Raw genomic sequence first — 20,641 nt, forward strand, 5'->3', positions numbered from 1 at the left:
TTAAGACAAAAGCCAATCCCGGGCCAGAAATAAAGAGCGTCTGGGAGTCTCCCAGGTGTGCAGCCCTGATACATTTCTCTTATCCAAGAGGGACTTCTAAAAGCCCTTCCATTAACAGGGAAGCAGCCTTGTCATAAAAAGGCAGACTTTGAATCCAGAACTGTCTGCTCCTATTAATTTTCTACAAAGAGTGCTCCTGCTTCTGTTGCTCGCGCTCTTCTACACTCCAGCTTTACCGACCCCCTCCCCTCCCCCACAACCCCTCTATCTCTTGCTTCCGTGCTTTACTTCCCTTTTTCTCCTTCCCACTTTTCCTCACTCTGGGGGGCATCTTCACTCCTTTTGCCTTAGGCGGAGAAATGTGGGTGTTTTTGAAAAGGAGCGCAGCATATAGCCCCGGCGCTAGTACAAGCAATTTCGAGTGCATGGATGCATTGACACTGACACAAACCCTCTATATGCGTAATCACACAGTGCAGCGGGGAAAAAACTGCGAACATAAGGAAAGGAGCGTTTATGTCCCTGGTTTTTCCCTCTCTATTTCCATCCAAATTGGATGAAGCAGCACAGTGTGCAACGCTGTGGTTTCCAGAAGGCTATGTAAGGAGACATGCTGGCTGTTTCACAACTTTTCTCTTGGAAGTGGAAATTAGGTGCTCTCTTGCAGCGACCATGACGCAAAGCTCAGCTCCTCTAGAGCTGGGGATTCTCCCTGGAGAGGCACACCAAGACAGCAATTAGCATGGCATATCAGACCACTGCAGCAGCTTCACAAGGAGAGGTCCACGCTATGTGGATACTCGTGCATGAGCCTGTGTGTGTGTGTGTGTGTGTGTGTGCGAGAACACGTGCACGTTTAGGTATAAGAGTGTATGTAATAGTTTGTGTCTTTTACCAAAGCAGCGATATTAATGGGAATACGCATTTAAGGCTCTTCTCTTTAAACTTGAACGAGTCAATGGCGCTCGAGAGTAAAAGACTCGTCCTTCCTCGCTCACATCTGGCCATGGAGTAAATCTATCCAACTCCTGGAAGTGGACGCCATCAACAGCCCAAGCACTACTTGGATCAATGGAAAAACCCTGACGACTAACGTCAACAACCCGACACTGTTGTGATTCCCATTAAAGATGACTAAAATAGCTATTTGAGCCGTCAGTGTGAGAGGCGTTCAAGGGCCGAGCACCACTTCAGGCCCTGCGTCGATGGTGGCACCATTAGGGTCCAGCCATTAGCTCCCTCCTCCTCATCATCATCATCATCATCTCCCCGGTTCTTTCTCTCGGAGGCGTCCAGCTCAGTGGCTCATTGATCAGGTGCGAGTGGTGAATAGCTATCAATAGGGACTCACCTTCAGTCGGGGGAAGAAGCAGACGTTCATGAAGGTGTGCACGAACTCCAGATCTTTATCTATGTAGAGCGCGGCGATGAAAGCTGCAGAGAGGAAAAGAGAAGAGAGAAAAGCGATAAAAAAAATGGCTGACGACGTGCACCGTCTTTTTCTACTCTGCTAAACATTTGCCTGCCCCCCTGCTGAAACAAATAAAACATTAACCAAGACCAGGGGACAAACCCAAATGTGATGTTAATGTAAACAACGGGAAGGGACGGCTCTGTCCACGTCCGTCTGTTTCCATCAAACAGGAAATTGGTACGGCATGGGGCCACGCAGAGTTCACAGAAACATCCAGCACAAGATAAAACTGTACGGGAAGCTGAACTGAGCGTAACTGGCGATCTGACTGAAGTGAAAAAAGATTGGAAATGTGAGCGGTAGGTGCTCGGTGTCATTTTCATCTCGTGGCTTTCCCTTTGTTTTGCTCCTCCATTAGCTGCCCGCTGCATTCACTCATCCCCGTGACTAAGACAGCGGGACACGAGAGAGGGATAATAGGTAATATTTCAGGGGGCCGGCGAGGGCCTGCTGCAGCCGCGGGGCACGGCTGCTCATATGCGGAAGCGCCGCTCTCATTTCCAGCGCTGACCCTCGTCCCCCTTCCCCGTGTCGCCAACTCTGCTCTGGCCTGAACTCTGAGGGATAATTTGAAAGGCAAATGATATGAAGCTCTGTGTTGTCCTTTAACCTTCAGTGTGTGTGTGTGAGAGAGAGATTCATGCATGACTCTGACTGTCGATGCAGACCTGGAACATATTAATGCTTTTCCCACTTTCTCTGTCAGTATGCACTATTCCCTCATATTACCATCTTTGTCACTGCTAGCGCCCTCTATTGACCTAGTGTGGACAGTAATGAATCTCCTCTAATGCATGACCTCAGTCCCAGTAAGGCTCATGTGTGCTCCTCTGTTCATGTTCCTCTACTAACATCACCCGAGACGAGCAGATACTAGAAATCTCTGCTTAGTTTTCCTTAGATTGCCTTTTATTTAAATAAAGGTAATGTGCAGTAAAGATAAACTACAAAGAAGAATTGTGTCTAAACTTATATATTTAATTTATATCTATTTCACTTTGGGGATTAGGAGACATTATTTATTCGAAATGGAGAATTGGAGAGTTGTCCTTAGTTTCTTTTAAAGCCGAACTAATCCTGGATTTTACTGAGACTAAGTTTTCATTGTGTAAAAGAGGAATAATATGCGTTTATGAAACCAGTTACTAATGGGAAATATATCACTCGTTTGTCTCTGTCACTGTAACATATGAGTAATGGACCTGTGACCAGTTTATATACAGAGATCGACATTTAAATATATAAACTTGTCAATTGTCTCTCATCGTCAGAAATACTGTACATAACGGAAAAGCTTTTTCTTAATGAGGTAAAATATTTTAAATGTTCCTCTTTTGTAAATTATTATTACTCATATCTGCACATTTGCCAGGAAAGCAAAGACCGGGCTGACTGATTCGTAAACCGATGAATTCCCTTGTTACGGTGGAACGTGGTAAGAATGTCCTCGGTGTCACCGTTTACCCAGAACAGGACGAGCGTGACTTCATACAGGGTAAAGAAGGAGTCGGCAGGTATCTGGGACCGGGCCGTGGATTTCTTTTTCCACGCGTCAGAGGAGAGAGATCCACCACCTGACGCTCCAGCTGGAGTCAGGAGAGCCACCAGATAATCCCCGACAGGCGTCCCACCCAGAGACACTGACAAATGGGTCTGACAACAAGACTGGAGGCGGCACAGGCAGTGACTGAAGTCGCTTCACAGTGAACGTGTCTCTGCAAACTTCACACCTGCCGCGGCACATTATTTTCATTCCAATATTACATACATCATGTTCAATATGTTTGTAATATAGAAAATTAAACAAGACTTAATATTTGGCTGCGTCCTTAGAACGTACTTCTTCTTTTTCTAAATTGAAATACATATTATTTCTTGCTAAATGTTATTTATTTTCTTTTTCTCACAGTTTCTGTCCACACTTATTTGTATCATATCTTTGGGGGTTAGGACAATGCAGATGATTGTTTCTTTACAAATATATTTCTTAATTTTCACAGTTGATATCGACAATTATTACGATAAATTAGAATTTGAAAAATTAATTATTTCAAGTTTAGAGAACTGAAAAAGAAAAAAACTAAACAATTTGAATTCCTGGCTCTAATTTGACATAACATTTTAATAATTTTAAAATGTTTTATTTTACCCTTTGCCTTTTTTATTCTTATGTTTGGCTAATGTGCGATCTTCACACTGCTTTTAATTGTTTCCTATTGTTTGCATTAAATTATTTATTTTTAACTTGTAAAGCACTTTGTAACTGTGTTTTGAAAAGTGCTTTACAAATCAAATTCATTATTATTATTATTATTAAAAGCAGATTTTCTCTCCTGAGTGAGTGGTTGTGGTTTTAAACTCTTCTTTACAGGTAAAGAATAAACACAGCAACCGTTTTACAAACCTGAGGAAGAACATTAAAACCATTGCTATTGGTGAAAATCCTACTGGGATAATTATTGATATTGTCATCGCTCAGCTCTAACTGAACCTATTTTCAGTGTCTTATACTGATCCAAAGAAGCAAGCAGGACACCACCAGTAGATTATTAGACGTGGCAACTGCAGCCGATGGAATAAAAAGAAGAGAAGAAGTAGCTCCTGTGACACTGAGCACACAGGGAGCATCATCCCGTGTCTTCAGCAGCGACGTGACAGTGTTTGACATTTAACACAAAGAGAGCAAAGAAATCAATGACGGCACTTAACGTTGACTTCTGTAAACTGCACATTCAGGAGTGAGATATGAAAAATGTGGAGGAGGGAGTCTATAAATGTCTATAAGGATCATTTTTTCTCTTTCTTCTTCGCTTTATAATTTCTGCAAACGAATCAAAAGAACTGTGCACATACATTCCAACAAGTCAGCCAGCGTCTTGGTCCTCAGTGCCACGGGTCGCTTGGTCTTGTCGTTGGTGATGGCGAACTCCTGCATGCCCAGCTCCTCCGCCACTTTGGCCTGCGTGCGGTTGTTCACCAGCGAACTGCGGAGCAGCTACGGACCAAAGAGGACGGCACACGTCAGAATCGTACTCAAGGTGCGAACACGTAGCCGCAGAAGCACTTCAAACAGATGCACGCTTACACGGAAAGACACAGAGGTACACAAAAACATCGGAATACGGCCCCACGTGGAATAATTCATCAAAGACAGAATGGTAATGCAGAGTAAATGTTTCAGGGAGATTGCACGTTGCTCTGTTAAATATTGCATTGTGACTGGAGGCTGAGCGGATGACAACATGTTAGACTGGGTGAGGTACATTTACGTCTCTAAAAGGGAAAAACACAAACATGTTAAATATAGCTGCGAGATGAGTAAAAGAGCAAATGGAAGCAGGATGACTGACTGACTGGCTCTGGCTTGCTGTGATGTGCCCTCCTTAACAGTGCACACGCCATCGCAATCAGAGCGCACACACAAGCGCACACACACACACACTCACACTAGTTGAATGAGCACTTTTTCCCCGATTTGAAATCCATTTCAGATGTACCTCCATCTTGGCTCTTGGGCATAGGCAGCGCTGAAGCTTTCAGGCTCTCAACGAACGCTTGATGGAAGCTTTTATACAACTAACATCAAGGCTTCCCTCTATAAGGAACATCCAGGAATAAGCATCTGACTGCAGAGGTTCTTATTCAGTTTGAGACCCGTTCAATCCCTCCAGCCTTGAGTAGGCGCTCCTCTAAGGAGAAGTGCTGATGGTCGAATGAAAAGAGGGAGCTGTAACGCCGTTTGACGCCGTCAGAAAATACGCTTACATGTTCACAGTGTGATCATTTGCTTTGTACCTGTGTTAAAAGCCACGCGCGCACACACACGCGCACACACACAACATTATTTTTCACACACTTGACAGCTCCAGCAAAGATCTGCCGACAAAGATGTGTGATTGAAAACCACTGAACAATTTCGTCTCATGACAATGCCCATCACAAGGAAGTACAGTAAACACAGAGGCGCAGTGTGGAGTGAGGAGTTGTTTTGTGGAAACGAGCAAAAGAGGAAAGGGGGCGCGGGTGAGTACATGGCTGCCACTTGGAGATTCAAAGATTGATGGGAGGAAGGATAAAAAAAAAATAAAAAGCTTCCACGCACACAATCCAGACTTAATTTCATGTAAACCTAAGAAGCAGTGAGCCGAGGCACGGAAACAGAGGAAATACGAAACGCACATGCGTGGATGCAAACTGTGCAAAAGTCCACGTATGTGGGAGGGAAAGAAGCCTGTGAGGAGTAGGGTTGTTAATCAAAATCTGAAATAGTTTCCTTCCTCACAGCGAATATAAGCATCACCGCAGGAGCCTTGTTAACATTACATTTAACTCCGGAGGAAACGCTACACGGCTCTGACAGCTCCTGACATTAGCCCACAGTTAGCGAGCAGCTACGCCACACTCCAGTCGACGCCACAACAAAATCCCTAAAGCTCAACGGTGAAAGTGTGGCTAACAGATGATTGAAAACAATTTGAATTTTGTATATTATATACTATAAACAATATTCTAATTTGTCTGTTGTTATCATCCATAAAGTTGTTACCATCCACGCATACAGTCAGACGTCATAGTTGTAGCTGCAGTTGTAGACAGAATGAATTTGATGGGAAACGCTGATGTGGGTAAGGTTTTATTAATTATGTGATTTTGTTAGACACATTGTTTGCACATTGTTATATATATATATATATATAGAACTGTTAAAAGTTAATGTCCAATTTGGCAACGTTTAGGCACAAATATTGTTTTAAAAGTATGGATCTTACCGTTAAATGTCCTTCATGGTGATCAGGGAAGTGGATGAAAAGGTACTCTGTGGCCACCAGCTGCATGATGGAGTCTCCCAGGAACTCCATCCTCTGGTTGTGACCCCTGGAAAAGATGGAGGGATGGATAAAGTTAAAGAGGTAAAAGGATGAGTAAGAAAAACACAGGTTACAGAAGGACTTGAAACAGAAGGGGTGAAGTAGGAGGGCAGGGGGAAATGGGTGTAGAAGCCGGGGACAGGCAGGGTTTCACTTACGCAACCACACATCAGTGGGTCATGAAAGGACCCGCGCTCTCCTGACAAATCTACCGGGCTTTTAGTCTTTTAAGAGAAACAGTGAAGCCGGCTGATGTACATTTCATGGGCGGCCTCTGGGACACGGCTGCACTGACAGGCTGCGTGACAACTCGGGGGCCGCCTCAAGTACCGGCCCCCTTTTGAAGAAAACGTCGAGCTTTGATTGCAAATTCAAATATAAATGGGAAAAATACACGCTTTAAAAGAAACCTCGGGTGCACCTGCAGGAGTGCCTGTCGAGCTCCTAAGCCCGTGACAAGCAGGAGGCGTGCACCCGGGTTTAGAGAACAACTTCCAACCTTCTAACAATTCCTAGAGAAGCTAATAGCAGGACTGTGATACTGTACGTCAGCTTCCTGCCTCTCTCGCCATCGCTGAAAGGCAGCGAGCATACTGTGGCTCCATGCACAGAGCTAGACAGGGCTGCAGGAGCGGAGGGGGGGGTGGTGCGCTACTGCTGCTGCTGTAATGGTCATTAATTAAACAGAATTATAGATTAGCATTGCAGAAGGGGGCTGGTGCCGTGCCAGGCAGGAAGTGTGGGGGGGCGTAAGTAAGTGCCATACAAGCAGCGAGGTATAGACAGCAGCTGAGCACACATCCATCTATAGAAAGCAGCTCTTCACAGGGGAGGAAAAGTTTGAAGATGAGAGGGAGAAGGATGCAGAGGCAGAAGACGAGAGAGGCGGCCGACATCAAAGAGAGAGAAAGGTCAAAGTTTATTGTCCGATTCGCGGCGCCGCTACCTTTTTATGAGCTGCGGCGGATCTGAGCCAAAGAGATTCGAGTTAAAGACTCAGTGAAAGAGCAGATTGAGCGTCTTCAACGGGGCTGAGCTGTCAGTCCATCATCAATTCAATTCAGTCAGTTTGATGGAGACAACAAGAGCGGAACTAAAAACGAATTAATCCTCATCCCTTAAACCAAATCATCACTTTTGTACAAAAGCTTTTCGCCGAAAAAAAAAAAAAATCTCCAACTCAAGATATTGGTCAATAGCTTTGCCTAAAAGATTATTTTCTATTATTTAGTTTTTTTTTTTAAATATCCACCAATTATACACTCAAGGTGACATTTTCAAAATTTCATATTTTGCTCATGACCAACACTTTGGATTCCAAAGATTTTATATTTAATACAAAACATTTAAGAAAAACACAGCACAGCAGCTGTTTTTGCTGCGTAAATAACCAATTTTCAACACTTTTAATTCCTATTCTGCAAATGGACAAATCAATTTAGCGACTGCAGGTGTTTGCAGGGACAGAGAATAAGTACGAATTTAAATAACTACTTTATACTTCACGGCTGGGCTGAAAGACCCAGGATTGAGCTTCATTAGGAGGAAGGGGACGTCAAGGAACGCTGCCTGATGCACAGTCCCACATTAAAAATAATCACAGAGCTTCTTAATGGAAAGAATCTGCCACAACACATGAGAGCGTGAAGAGCTGAGGAAGAGGAGCTGAGGAAGAGAAGGCAAGAGAAGAGGGACAGAGGAGAGAGGTGCAGGCTGGACGTCAACGGGTTTGCTGCGGATTTGATCAGAATCTAGCAGATACGCCGTACGGGAGCCGGGGGAAGGGGGTTTGCCAGGGAGCTCGTGCTGCGTAGAAACAGATTGAGAAGGTGTGGGGAGAGCTAATTTCACGTCCAATAGGAGGCAGAGCGGGAGATGGAACAGTCGAGTGACAGTGAGAGACGAAAGGAAAAAATAGAGGAGATAGAGGGGGGGAAGAGGAGAGATAGAGCGGGTCAAAGAGGAATGCGTCGCTGTGTGAAGCAGCACAAAGAGCCATCCCTTATTCACTTCAACAGCAGCGGCACAATGCTCCAGCAAGGTGGGGGAAATTGAAGTAAAGTGTGGAGCCGAGGTCTTTATTCTCCTTTGACTTTGATCTAAAATACCTTTAACAGCCTCTGTGAAGAGGCAGCGACGGGCCGCCCGCTCCAAAAGTGGGGAGCTCTCCATTTTGTGAGGCAATTTCTCCCTCTCGCCTTCTTAGGGAAATTATGTCCTTGTTTCAAATGTGCGCGCTTGTGCAAGGTTCAAAAGTGTAAACCGCAGCTACTGTGGACAAAATTGTAACTGCGGAGGACAAGTGGAGCCGTGACCCCGGACTCCGTGATTGTCTCATTTCAGGAGCAAAACTCCACCGCAAACGGATGTTCCGGGAATAAATGTTGCCAACAACAAAAGATCAACATGAATTCAAAAAAGGTACTTTTGTTATAATGGAATCTCAGGGTCTCTTTTATAAATAATGCACAAAACAGAAAATGAGTTTTTTCCTGCAAGAGGAAAAATATTCCCTCGGATTTAAAGTTTTAGTGCGAATGACATGAAATCTTTACAGACACGATATTTAATCCACCGCCGGAACTCAAAAGTCAGACTTTTCTTCCAACAGCAAATTAGTTGAGATATTTCACCACAGTTACTCGGAATCACCAGATCGACCCGATATACCCGTATAGACCCGATAATGGATAGCGTCTATTTCTACAAGTGGCACGTTACCAATTTTAAAATCCACTTTTTCTACAGGAAACCACAACAAACTCTGAGCGGCAACACCAAAAGAAAATGGGAAACTTCCTATTTGCACAGAAATGTTGTTTTTTTACGTATTTTCATTTCGGTGCCCCCTAAAAATCCAGCTAATGGAATTTAATTGCATGTATATTTTTCAAATGACCACTTTCAAGGCCGCATAACGAAACACACTTTGATTCCACAAACAACACTGAGCATGAAGCGAAGTGGACACTTTTACACAAATGGTGAAATTCTTGCAACACCCAGCGTTTCCTCTGTGAGAGGAGAAGCAGCAGCAGCAGCCCGGTGCCTGGGGGCCACAGCTCTCCGTTTGTGCTGTCGGAAGGAGGCCGACGTTCTCCACCTCTCGCAGGGTCAACTCCCGTCCTTGCTTCTTGTGCCGTCCTCCTCTCGGTCACTTTGTCCTCTACTCCGGCACAAAGTGTTGGGCTAAAGGTCAACCCGGTTCCTGTCTCCTCATTTGCTGCCCGCCTTATTGTCCGACCTTGCTTTTCGTTATCCCACCTCGTTCTTCTTTCCGTCACGACAGAGCGACCTACTTTTATTTCACCTTTGGTCCTCGCGGGCAACCGTTGCCAAGCTCCATCTTCAAGTCAGTCGGCTCTATTTGGGTCAACCTGCCTTTGGCCACTAATGAGCTAATGAACATCAATTACCCTGGAAATGTGAAAATGATCTCTTTGTTTTTGCTTCAGGAAAATTAACAAAACAAATGTGGATACATAAAAAACTAATTAGGTTAAACTTCGAAGTACGAAGTTAAGCTATTGGACGTGATGCCACCATGTTAGAAAATATCATCGGCATCAACCTTGAGAAGAAACACCTCAAAGTAAAGCTCCGTGGCAGACGAACCTCTGGACCTCTGGTCGATTCCACTGACCATGAGTGAGGAGAGGTTTGACATTTAAGTGATGGATTAGAGCAAACACAGCACTGTACTGTATGTGTGTATGTGCAAGACACACACAACCGCAGACACACACACACACACAAGGCAATGTCCTTGTGGCAAAACTAAGCAAGCAATTACGGACTGCAGGCTGCCAATAGGATATCAGAGGTGCGCTGCCAAGACTAATTTGCTTCAGCTGTCAAACTCACTATTGTGTTGTGTTGTAAAGCTCAGAAGTGAGTTAAGCTTCCATTGCAGATAATCCTCTCATTCTCAGAATCAGAAACACCTCAAATTGGAGTGAACAGTCTCATTAGTGAAAACATGTTCATATAAAAAATAGCCGTCTTCTTTTATAAAACTCGCCATCGTCGAGCAAGGTTGCCGAGCGCTCTCTGATCAATTCTAAGTCGTCTCGGCAGAAGTTTTGCAACTTTACAGGCTATCGAACAAATGTCATAGCAGAAACATTTTCCAGGATCAGTGCTAAAGCTCCACAGCAACACTGTGACATGCTGCAGGGAACAGAGCAACAAAACTAAATCTAAATCTCCCCCTGCAGAGTGTATTGGGGCAGTTTATGAACAGTACATAGCAAAGTGTGTCCCAATTCAGGGGCTGCATCCTTCAAAAGGACTCACAAGTAGTCGGCTGAGGGCGAGACCCAATTCGACTGGTGGTATACGGAGGATTTCCTGTTAACGTCACCAGGTTGTGCCGCTTGTGCTGTTGCATCATTAGCTACTTTGATCGGTTGTACTTGCTGCAGCTCGAGCACCTTGCGTAGCTCGCTGATTAGCCCCGTCGCCGGCGTGCGATGACTCGTCGGGCACATTTTGAAGAGCCTGTAAAATCGGACAGCGCAGTTGCTCCGCCGTGACGCAAGAATTACATCGTTTCGCCCACAAAAAAATGGAATATACACGAGCACTCGAAGCCGCCCTGAGCACAGACGGCGTGTGGAAATATGGCAAAGTAACAACTGCATTACTCTTCAACGACTACAGATCTGCGGTGGCCCAGCGGTTAGCCATCCACCCAAGGGAGGCAGCGGAGGAGGGACCGCAGATGCACGTCATATTAAATTCGTTGGATTTTTGGAAAATAGTGACAGCGATCAGTCTTCAGATGCATCCTCGGTGGGACACGGCTGCCGTCTCCATTAAATCGGGACTAAACAAGTGAGAATCCAGGATTTCACAGGAAGGGGTGAAGCTTGACAACGGGAGAAAGTAAACTGTCAAATAAGAGATGTGGCTGCAATGAATGGAAGAAAAAAAAAGAGAAAATATAAACATCCAGCCCTGGACAACCCAGTGAATCAAAACCCCATCTCCCAGGGGGCAGTGGGGTTATGGCCTCACAGCTACAGACAGACTACAGATACGGTGACTTCAGAGTCCCCCGGGCCCCCCCCTCTCTGTCAGCTGTGAGGCCCTTGGATTAAACACACGGCAGAAGAAACAGTGAGAGAGGCTTTTTTTCCACCAAGGTAATTTAAACATGACAGTGAAGACATGGCTTCTCATACAGGAAGTGACTGTAAGAGGAGCTGTAGGCTGCAGGGGGTAAATGTGATGATGTGGGAGGAGGCGGCGGCAGAAACAACAATTTAAAATGCCTCATGATAAAACTCCCAGCATCTCAGATCACATTATTAACTATAAGGCACCGTTTCCTTATCACCTCTTCAGGGAGCTACGGACAACGTCTGGCTACTCCTGCAGCATCCCTGCAAATTGCATCTGGCCAACTAGCGCCTCACTTTGCATTTTTATTGGCTGCAACTCTATTAGCAAACAAACAAGCTGCGACTGTACTTACAGGGTGAGGTGGTTGAAGCCCACGGTCCTCAAGGTGAAAGCCCTGGCCAGCAGACGCACGTGTGTGAACAGCACTCCGATGGCGTCCTCGAAGCTGGTCAGTTTCTGCAGGACGGGAGACGTCTCGATTAGCTGCCTGTCCGTCTGAGGCTCCTGGACCTGGACAAGACGGAAAACAATGAAGACGTCAAACATCAGCAACATGGGACCAGGTTCCACTAACGACTGGGATTATTGGGTAGGATGAGATTGTGCAATACGCTGGTGTCCATATACTTTTGGCCATAGAATGTGATAAATGGGTCAAGATTTGAAACAGCTTCCCAGATGAGGACACTTGGAATCGATTATAGTTTATAAAAGCATGGAGAGAATAAACAAGATGAATAAATGGTCTGATAATTCTTTGCCGTAGAGATTTAAATGATGGAATTGATTTGTCTTTGTGTAATTTGGCGTAAACATCTCATTTCTTTGTGTGATTTATTAATTCCTTTGGTCTTTGCGTGTGTGCTACCCCCTTCTCTGCAGAGCAGTAACAACCACTTCACGGATCCTCGAACCAGACTCCATGAAGTCACTCTGCACAGATATATTCCTTAACTGAAATGGATCTCTACAGTATGTGCTGCTCGAGGGCCTGTTTCGAGTGTGTGTGTGTTTTTACTCCGCCTCAAAACAAACTCGGATGATCTGCAGCAGATGGAACATCTTCGTCATTAAGTTTTAAGTCGAACAGCTCGCGTTTTTCCTCCCTCTCCCTGAATCTGGTGATTCAATCGGCCACTTATTATCTCTGGTGACTCCGTGGCACCGCAGGTTTTTCCGCGGCATGCTGCCACATCTGAGACCCCGTTGACTTTGATGAGTCTTTAAAAGAATGGCTCTTTGAGTTGTGAAAACGGCTGCAGATTATGCTTTAAACATTAGCTGCAGGGCTTGGTGAGTTCAGAGGTAGGCTGCTTCAGCGAGAACACGCTGCTCTCTATAACTACAGTATTTGCTCATGCCTATGCTCATTAGAAAGAGAAATTATATGCTGAGGAAATATGGGCCTGAGTGTTTGTTGAATCAAGAGATATCCTTATGGGTGCATTAATTAGGCAGCTAGAAACATCTAATTGGTCTCTGCGTGGTACAACTGTGAGCTTGACCAAGACGTCTTCTCCAACGAAAGAGGAAAAGAAACACAACTTCACGTGGGCCTTTAAAGGCAGCACATTCAGTTGACCTAGCTTGATCCATTTAGCTGTACACTATAAAGGTATCCCACACACACAAGAATAAAGAAAAGCTACTGGCAAGGCTCTCTGAGAAACGATGGGCTCTTTCTTCATTTTTCCAGCGTCTTTGTTGTTCATTGAGAAATGACAAGTAAACAGCTTCCTCAGAGTCCCCCATGTCAAGCCAGTAAGCAAAGCAGAGAGATCTATTTTCAAACTCAGTGCTTTAATTGGAGTGCTGCCGGTAATGTCATGGTTCCATCTTCCAATGCGTCCAAAGAGAGATTCCCCTTTCTCCCGTTCTTTCCTTCTGTTAATTAACGAAAGGCGTTTAAATGTCATGCATCAAAACTAACGACATCTGACGAGTTCGGCCCTCTCAGGCGCAGGCTATCCTTCGGGGGGGGAATGGCCGGCAGCAAGGCTTCAAACGAAGTGAGGAAAAAAAATATATAAAAAAATCAACAGCGGTTATGAGAAATAAAAAAATAAAAAACACTTTTGAAATGGCTTCAAAGCATCAGTTTCAGCTCAGTCCAGATAGAAAGCAGAATCAGAGCCGAGGTCTTCTGAGGCCCCCAGAAAGCCTGACACTCGTGTAGCTCCCTGATAAACCAAAGGAGAAATTTTGAAATCCAGACTCAACGTAAATGACGTTCTGATAAATTATTGTGGAGAGCTGCGGGTGATGATGCGCTGGTGCGAATCCAGCGAACACGAAAGACATGAAGACGTGCCTGTCGACCACTAAGCGTACCACTGCGCTCTGTAGGGCACGTCGGTGGCACAGCTAATGTATGCGTGTATGCCAAAGATGGCTGCATGCATAATTACCCACGCCATGGCGAGCTGCCATTGCCATCCTCTCAAATCTCATTAAGGCAGCTCCTCTTTCACCTCTGATTTGTTGTCCTCATCTTGGCGAGCAGAGCGGCAGCTAACACCTTGTTACCTCGCAGCAACAGTTGTGGGCATCAGACTCTCGCCTGAAACTCGGAGGAGTGTTCATCAATTATGTAACAAATAAATAAATAATAAATGAAAGATGTTTTTTGTTTTTTTCCATTGTGTGAATCTGCTTATATCATCTCAAGGCAAAAGGTCAAGATGCTATCAAGCTACTCGGAGGTTGGCACAATTTAACAGGCATTCCCCCAGGCAGAGGACCACCCAGAGGAAACCTCAGCCACGCGCGGTGAGTGGTAATGAGGCCGCCGCTCTGAAGTGGCTAATCACTACTCATGCAGCACACTGTGGAGGTTTCTCGTCGCACCACAGAGCGGTTGTAGGGTTGACCCCGGGGCACCACCCTGACCACGGTGCCGGCCGCTTGAGCGTTCGCCGTCCAACTCGCCGAGAAAACAGCCTGCAGGATAACACGAGTTTATTCTGAGCGACGACGAGCTCGATGAAAACATCCAGATGCTCTGTTGATCTCCAGCGTTCGGGGGATAAAAAAATAAAGGCGTGAGGAGGCAAAGATGTGGAAAAAGCCAAATATATATATACATAGAGATTTACCCAAGCAGAAGCACAATGTTTTCCTTTTATTGGGCCAGGCAGTGATATGCAAAAATACACATAGACAAACGCAGCGACACACGCAGGAAGATGAAGAGAATTAACAGCCTAAAGACGAGTCTCTGCGTACACACAAAGAAACACTTTCTCCCCACAAAAACATCAGAGAGAAGGATGCCTGACGGCCCCTGGAGGCCCCATGTGATTCGGGACTGTAATCCTGTTACGGCATCTTTGATCTCTTCTTCCAAATCCTAATTTCAAACAAACACTGTTGACATGTTCAATGTTTCTGGGCAGATCATGTAGAGCAAAGAACGGAGAGAACAGAGAGAGAGAGAGAGAGAGAGAGAGAGCGAGTGAAGAGGCAGCGAGGGCGAGTGCAGAACCATGATGTTGCAGAAGAAGAGAAAAAGAGCGACGGCGAGGAGGAAGAGCGACGGAGAAAACGAAAAAGCGGATTAGGGTCTCGTCGAAAATGGAGAGCAGCGAGACATAGGAGCGTAACAATAGAGACTAGTGGAAGGCTACTGGGGCCTTGTGACAGCTATAAAACCCTCAGTCAGCCTCAGGCAGAATAACTAACAGCATGCTCACCTCTGTTTGCAACACACACACACACACACACACACACACACACACACACACACACACACACACACACACACACACACACACACACACACACACACACACACACACACACACACACACAGGAAAATCTTCAAAGATGGGCGAACAGAGATGTTCAAGATGTGTCTTGAGGGTGAGGTGAGTTTTGACAGAAGGCACCTAGCCAAAGTAAACATCAATAATAAAACATATCTCGACTGACCTGCAGGGGGTGTGGTGGGTAGTTGAGCCAGACCTCCCGTAGATCCTGTGAAGACAGAAGGTGGGGAAGAGAGAGAGAGAGATGAGGAGTCAGAGGGACGAGATTATAGCGTTTTGCAGAGTATTAGGATCGTCTATGTTGGTAAATATCATTCTATAAATCATTAACATGAAAGCAAACATGGTAATTAAGGCGGCAGAGCAACATGTAAACACAACCATAACACATAATCACATCCTAGATGGGAATAATCAGGAAACAGCTTCCTGTTTAACTGAACACCCAGCAGATATGGATTAACGTCAGCGTTCATTTTGAGTCATGTTTCTACGTTCAATATCGCACCGTTCTGCTTTCTAACAAGTCCTCGAGGAAATATCTGGCTCCTTAGCAGTTAAATACTCCTCCAGCTTGTTGCTAACTTTGTCAGTCTGCAATTTGGTGCTGGGTTGGGAGTGAGTAGTGGATTTATCTGTGTGTTTTTTTTGCCACCTGCTGCTGCTGCTTAATGAAAGCGGTGAGAGTGAATCTCTCTGCCGTCGTAAGTCTGAAGCAATGAGCTGAAAGACACTAAAGCACCGCACAGAGACGAGGAGAACGGAGGAATCTGTGCGTAATTCTGTGGCAGAAACCGTTCACATTACACAGTAATTGGCAATGTCAAAATATTGATCAGAGCAGCTTTACAACAGCTTTTTAAAACTCATACGATTTCAGTAACCATCGCCGTTCCTTACCAACACACCAGAGAGTAGATTGTCTAATTATACTTGATTGTATAGTGGCAGAAAATACTCTGAATGTGGAACAGCGCTGGTGAAAAGTAAGAGCAGTGACGGATGAGAACAAATCAGGAAGCTCATGTGGGTTTTCAAACAAACCTATTTCCGTCTGACCACCACCAACGCAGCCCTGGAGTTTCTGAACTACGTGAGAACGGGACCAGCAGAGACAGCGCTTCTGTTTCTCAACATTAAAAATCAATTTAACCCTCAATAAATAAAGTTTTATTTCTTTTATCATGCGGTCGACAAAATAAGAGTAAAATAGCCTGTGATGATGGGCCATTGATGGCTCTGTGTGGGGGGGAACCTCAGTTCCTCACTCCGAGAGCTTTAAGGTGCCATCAGCAGCCCCAGTGGGAGGCAGCGGAATAAGAGCAAATGAGTCAGCATCTCATTTTCAGACCCAGAGGTCTGTGTCTCGACCCCCCACTGGGGAGTGATGCGGGGTTGGGGACGTGGATTTGATTTGAAGGTGGGGGTGGGGGTCTGGCTTGAGAGATGTGTGCCGTCTCTGGAGACACACATCGACGGTGTCGGAATCCTTTTTGCCTCCTCCTGGACCGTGGAGAGAGATATGTGCAAGATCAACACGTTTCCTCAACCCTGCTCTGGAGCAACCCTACGAGACTGAATGGTAGAATGACAATGGGCTGTAAAGAAAACACAACAGAGAGAGAGAGAGAGAGAGAGAGAGAGAGAGAGAGAGAGAGAGAGAGAGAGAGAGAGAGAGAGAGAGAGAGGGAGAGAGAGAGGGAGAGAGAGAGAGAGAGAGAGAGAGAGAGAGAGAGAGAGAGAGAGAGAGAGAGAGGAAAGAGCTTGCTCCCAAGTTGTTGCCAGGGACGACAACAATCAGAGGTAGTGTTGGTCCCGGTGTCTCTGTTAGTGGAGACGCTGCAGTGATATAGACACAGCGAGGGCCTCGACAGTACAGTATCACTCAAGTGTTTAAAAGGTTCAAGAACTAAAACCTTTCAAATGCGGCACTCCTCTATTGGGGGAGTTGTGTGTGTGGTCAACGGCATCAAATGGGCGCCTCAGCTTCACAACCCACCCGGCTGGCAACCCATTGCCTTGAGCAGCCAATGAAAAATTCATGAAAGTGGTCAATACATTTGAGCAAATGCTTCCTTTTGGTTGCTTGTCTCAGCCTGGGACCGGAGTTGAAAAGCTCCAAGTTCATAGCAGGTATCAAGTCAACACGGAGGCTGCTTGCGAACACAACACGGCTCCTCGGGCTGTCGAGGATGGCATCGCTTAAAGTAAAAGTCAATATCACTGACTAATGGATCGCTCGCTTTCGACGGGGATTTTTTTTTTCGACAGCCGCACAAATTGCCATAAAACACGTGAAAGTGATGCATCTGAAACATACGTCGCACATCCAGGCACATACGGAGAGAGCGAGTAAGAAAAGGACAGGGAACAAGGAAACACAACAAAGACTAAACCAAAGAGAGAGGACGTGAAGTACACACAACTTGCTGCGGCTTATGATTAAAATCCATCCACAGGGCGCACGTGTTCCGCCCACATGCTGTATATAGAGTCGAACAGCTAATGTTTCAATTACAGCCATTCCAAAGACAAGGCAGACAATGATTAAGCCAGCATCGAGTGGGGATTTAAGAATAACAACAGATTTTTGTTCTCCCCACTCTCTCTCTCTCTCTCTCGCTCTCCCAGCACGAGGAAGGTATAATTACTGGGGGCACAAATCAACATGTGCAGCAGTTGAATCACAGCCATTTGGAGGACGGAGCTCTTGTGGTACGAGCAGAAAGAAAAACATCATATTCAGCCACGTTTGTTCGAGTGTCAACAACCTACTCATAATAAGAGTTGAAATGAAAAGCAACTTGTCGAAACCACCTATATGATCTCCATTTAAAGGTGCCCTTCGATCAGAGCTGCTCTAACCCCCCCCAGGGAATCCAGACACAGGCTTAGTCTTGCACAAACTCAGGGCTCACAAGTCATCCGTGAATAGCCAACACCTTTATTCCCTCTACCCACACACATACTCTCTCTAGCCCCACTCACCCCTGGGATTGTTGGCCGTCCATGATTGGGACATAATGGTGCTCTTCTCTGGTGCTCTTCTCTGACAAGGTCCAGTGCTCCCTGACAAATTGGTCTCTAGCTACAGGCTGCCAATCAATCCATCAAATGTAGTAGTGCAGCAGAGAAATCGATTAAGAGAAAGCGCTGCTGATCGATACCAACATAAAAGCAGCTCTACCTCCGCAACGCAGGCTTCTATCGGTGAATGGTGAAGGTGATCTTCCAAATATGGGAAAACTAATGTGGACATTTTGGCGAAGTCCATCATGCGATTTATGGTGGAGGTAAAGAGCAAACCCTTTTCTCTTCTTGTGTGTGGGCAGGAGTGCGTGTGAATGGAAAAAATGGCTTGTGAATGTGCACATGCTCTCGTTCTCCAGGCTATTACTAAACCAAGGACAGAGCAGAGAGCGCGTACGCACCCTCATTCAAACATTGTAAATATTAGCCATAGCTGTCACAGGACAAAGTGCACATATTGCAAAGATCTCAACAGAGACTGGGACATTGGGTCGTTGGAGGGATGAAAGGTGGCAAAGTGCAGTCATGGTTCATGCAACAGAAAATAGAAACACATTATCAGACAGATTATTGTCCAGTGGATGTTCTTTTTCAAAGAGTGTGTCACTGTGTCCACCTCACACGAGAGAGGTGGCCTTCATACGCAGGGAGCTGTCACCCAGCCTTTAACCTGTGTGATCATGCAAGCCTAGCACACTCTACTGGTGTACCCAGAGATGGAAATAAAAAGTCACGGTTATCATACGTATGATTTAGAGGCAATTTCACTGTTGGTTTGAAATTAAACGTTTGAAAGGTTCTGGTTGAGAGGCTGCGATGCCACACCGCCGACCAGCGCAGGGCCATGGTGACCCGTCTCAGTTGTCAAGGCAACCTTTGTTAGATTTGGTGTTCGAGTGCGTAGGCTTGTGAGGTGGTGTTAATAAAAGCCAGCAGATTAGCCCATGGGCGACTGGTGAGATCATCATTATCGTGATTGCTCCTCGTAAGAGGCTCTTCCCTCAGGACGTCGCAGTGGCATCAACATCTTTTTCCCGGCAATATTGAACTGCTGTTGAGTCCAGGTTGGGAGCAATTGAGCAGCTCCCCCTGAAGGAGATGCTTCCTACCTCTCTGCTGATGCTTTAATACCCTCCACAGTAATGTCATTAGCAAATTAGAATCTATCGTCTCCTCCGGGCTTCTGTGCGCAATGAAGCTGGATTCCATCATCGCAAAGGGCTCTATTGTTTGGGAACTGGTGCCAGCAAAGGTGATGTGTTGAGAGAAAAACAAGGGGATGAAAAAAACAAAAAAAACTGTTGCGCTCCAGTCATGAATGCCATACCAATTAGGGAATAACAGAGAGAGGGGGAGGGAAGACAAAAAAGGGGCCACTGTTTGTCTGGCTGGGTCTTGAGGTGGAAATCACATGCTTTGCCTTAGGTGGTCAATTCTGGATTTTACCTCCGGAGCTGTGGAGCCTTTACGTTGACTTGTCATAAGAGGACTGGCGCGAAAAAACATCTGTGAGGGTAATGACGTCCTGGAGTGTCGGGGGGGGGAGGAAAGGAAAGAGGTCGAGAAAGAGAAACCAGGCCGCAGACAGACGAGGAGGGTACGGGACTGATCAGCCATGTGTGTGAATGGAATATCATACCGGAGAACAAATGCATTGTCCTTCAGTTTTGCACAGCATCTCATTAGTTTGGTAATGTGCTGTGTGAAGAGCCATTCCGACATGTTAAGGTAGAAATATAGACGGATGCACGCGGACCCTGCAGACCATAGAAATGCATCTCACACTGTCTGACCGTCTCTGCTCTGCCCCGCAGCTCCCCACCCCCCATCGTACCACCTGGCTGGTGTTTGGCTTTCTGGTCTGTGTCCATCTGTCTCCTCTCAGTTTGTGTGACAGAACAGCCATCAGGAGGATTCAGCATGGGGGGGGTGGGTGTGAGAAGAGAAACTATTTCAGTCCTCGGCCTGCGTCTCTGAAAACTTGCAAACCACGGGAACCCAACTTTGGTTTGAACCACTTCTCTTGTGCATCTGAGTCACATGCAACATAGCCAATGCTCCTTCAGCACCCAGGGCTATATTCTATACAACCCAACCTGTGGTTTAACTTCACTGTATTTAAATATCCGTTACTCACTGTAAAGGATTCTTTGTAAAGCAGGAGGAGAGTGACCTTCTTCGGTTTGGTAAGAAGCAGCGGAGCCTTCTTTTCTTGTTTCCCCCACCAAGGCCCCCTGAGGAGTTTAGACTTCCACTCCATATGAAGGCTTTTTTTATGTGTTTCCATTTAAAATACATCCACGATATGAAACAGGAAAAGTACCAAGGAAGACGGAAGACATCAACATTTATCATTTAGATCCTATCTGATGATC

General features: G+C 45.7%; 1 protein-coding gene across 1 annotated transcript in view; it reads right to left on the reverse strand.

Moving 5' to 3' along the window:
• drosha (drosha ribonuclease III) overlaps positions 1-20,641 on the reverse strand; it is a 79,526-nt gene that overhangs the window by 12,198 nt on the left and 46,687 nt on the right. The window contains exons 24-28 of the mRNA XM_035142155.2: positions 15,400-15,444; positions 11,822-11,979; positions 6,244-6,349; positions 4,328-4,469; positions 1,352-1,434 (exon numbers count right to left, since the gene is read on the reverse strand). Of these exons, the coding sequence (XP_034998046.1) occupies positions 1,352-1,434; positions 4,328-4,469; positions 6,244-6,349; positions 11,822-11,979; positions 15,400-15,444 (534 nt within the window). The remainder of the gene's footprint in view (positions 1-1,351; positions 1,435-4,327; positions 4,470-6,243; positions 6,350-11,821; positions 11,980-15,399; positions 15,445-20,641) is intronic.

This window comes from Hippoglossus stenolepis, chromosome 19 (genome assembly GCF_022539355.2).
Source record: "Hippoglossus stenolepis isolate QCI-W04-F060 chromosome 19, HSTE1.2, whole genome shotgun sequence".
In the NCBI taxonomy this organism is placed as follows: domain Eukaryota; kingdom Metazoa; phylum Chordata; class Actinopteri; order Pleuronectiformes; family Pleuronectidae; genus Hippoglossus; species Hippoglossus stenolepis.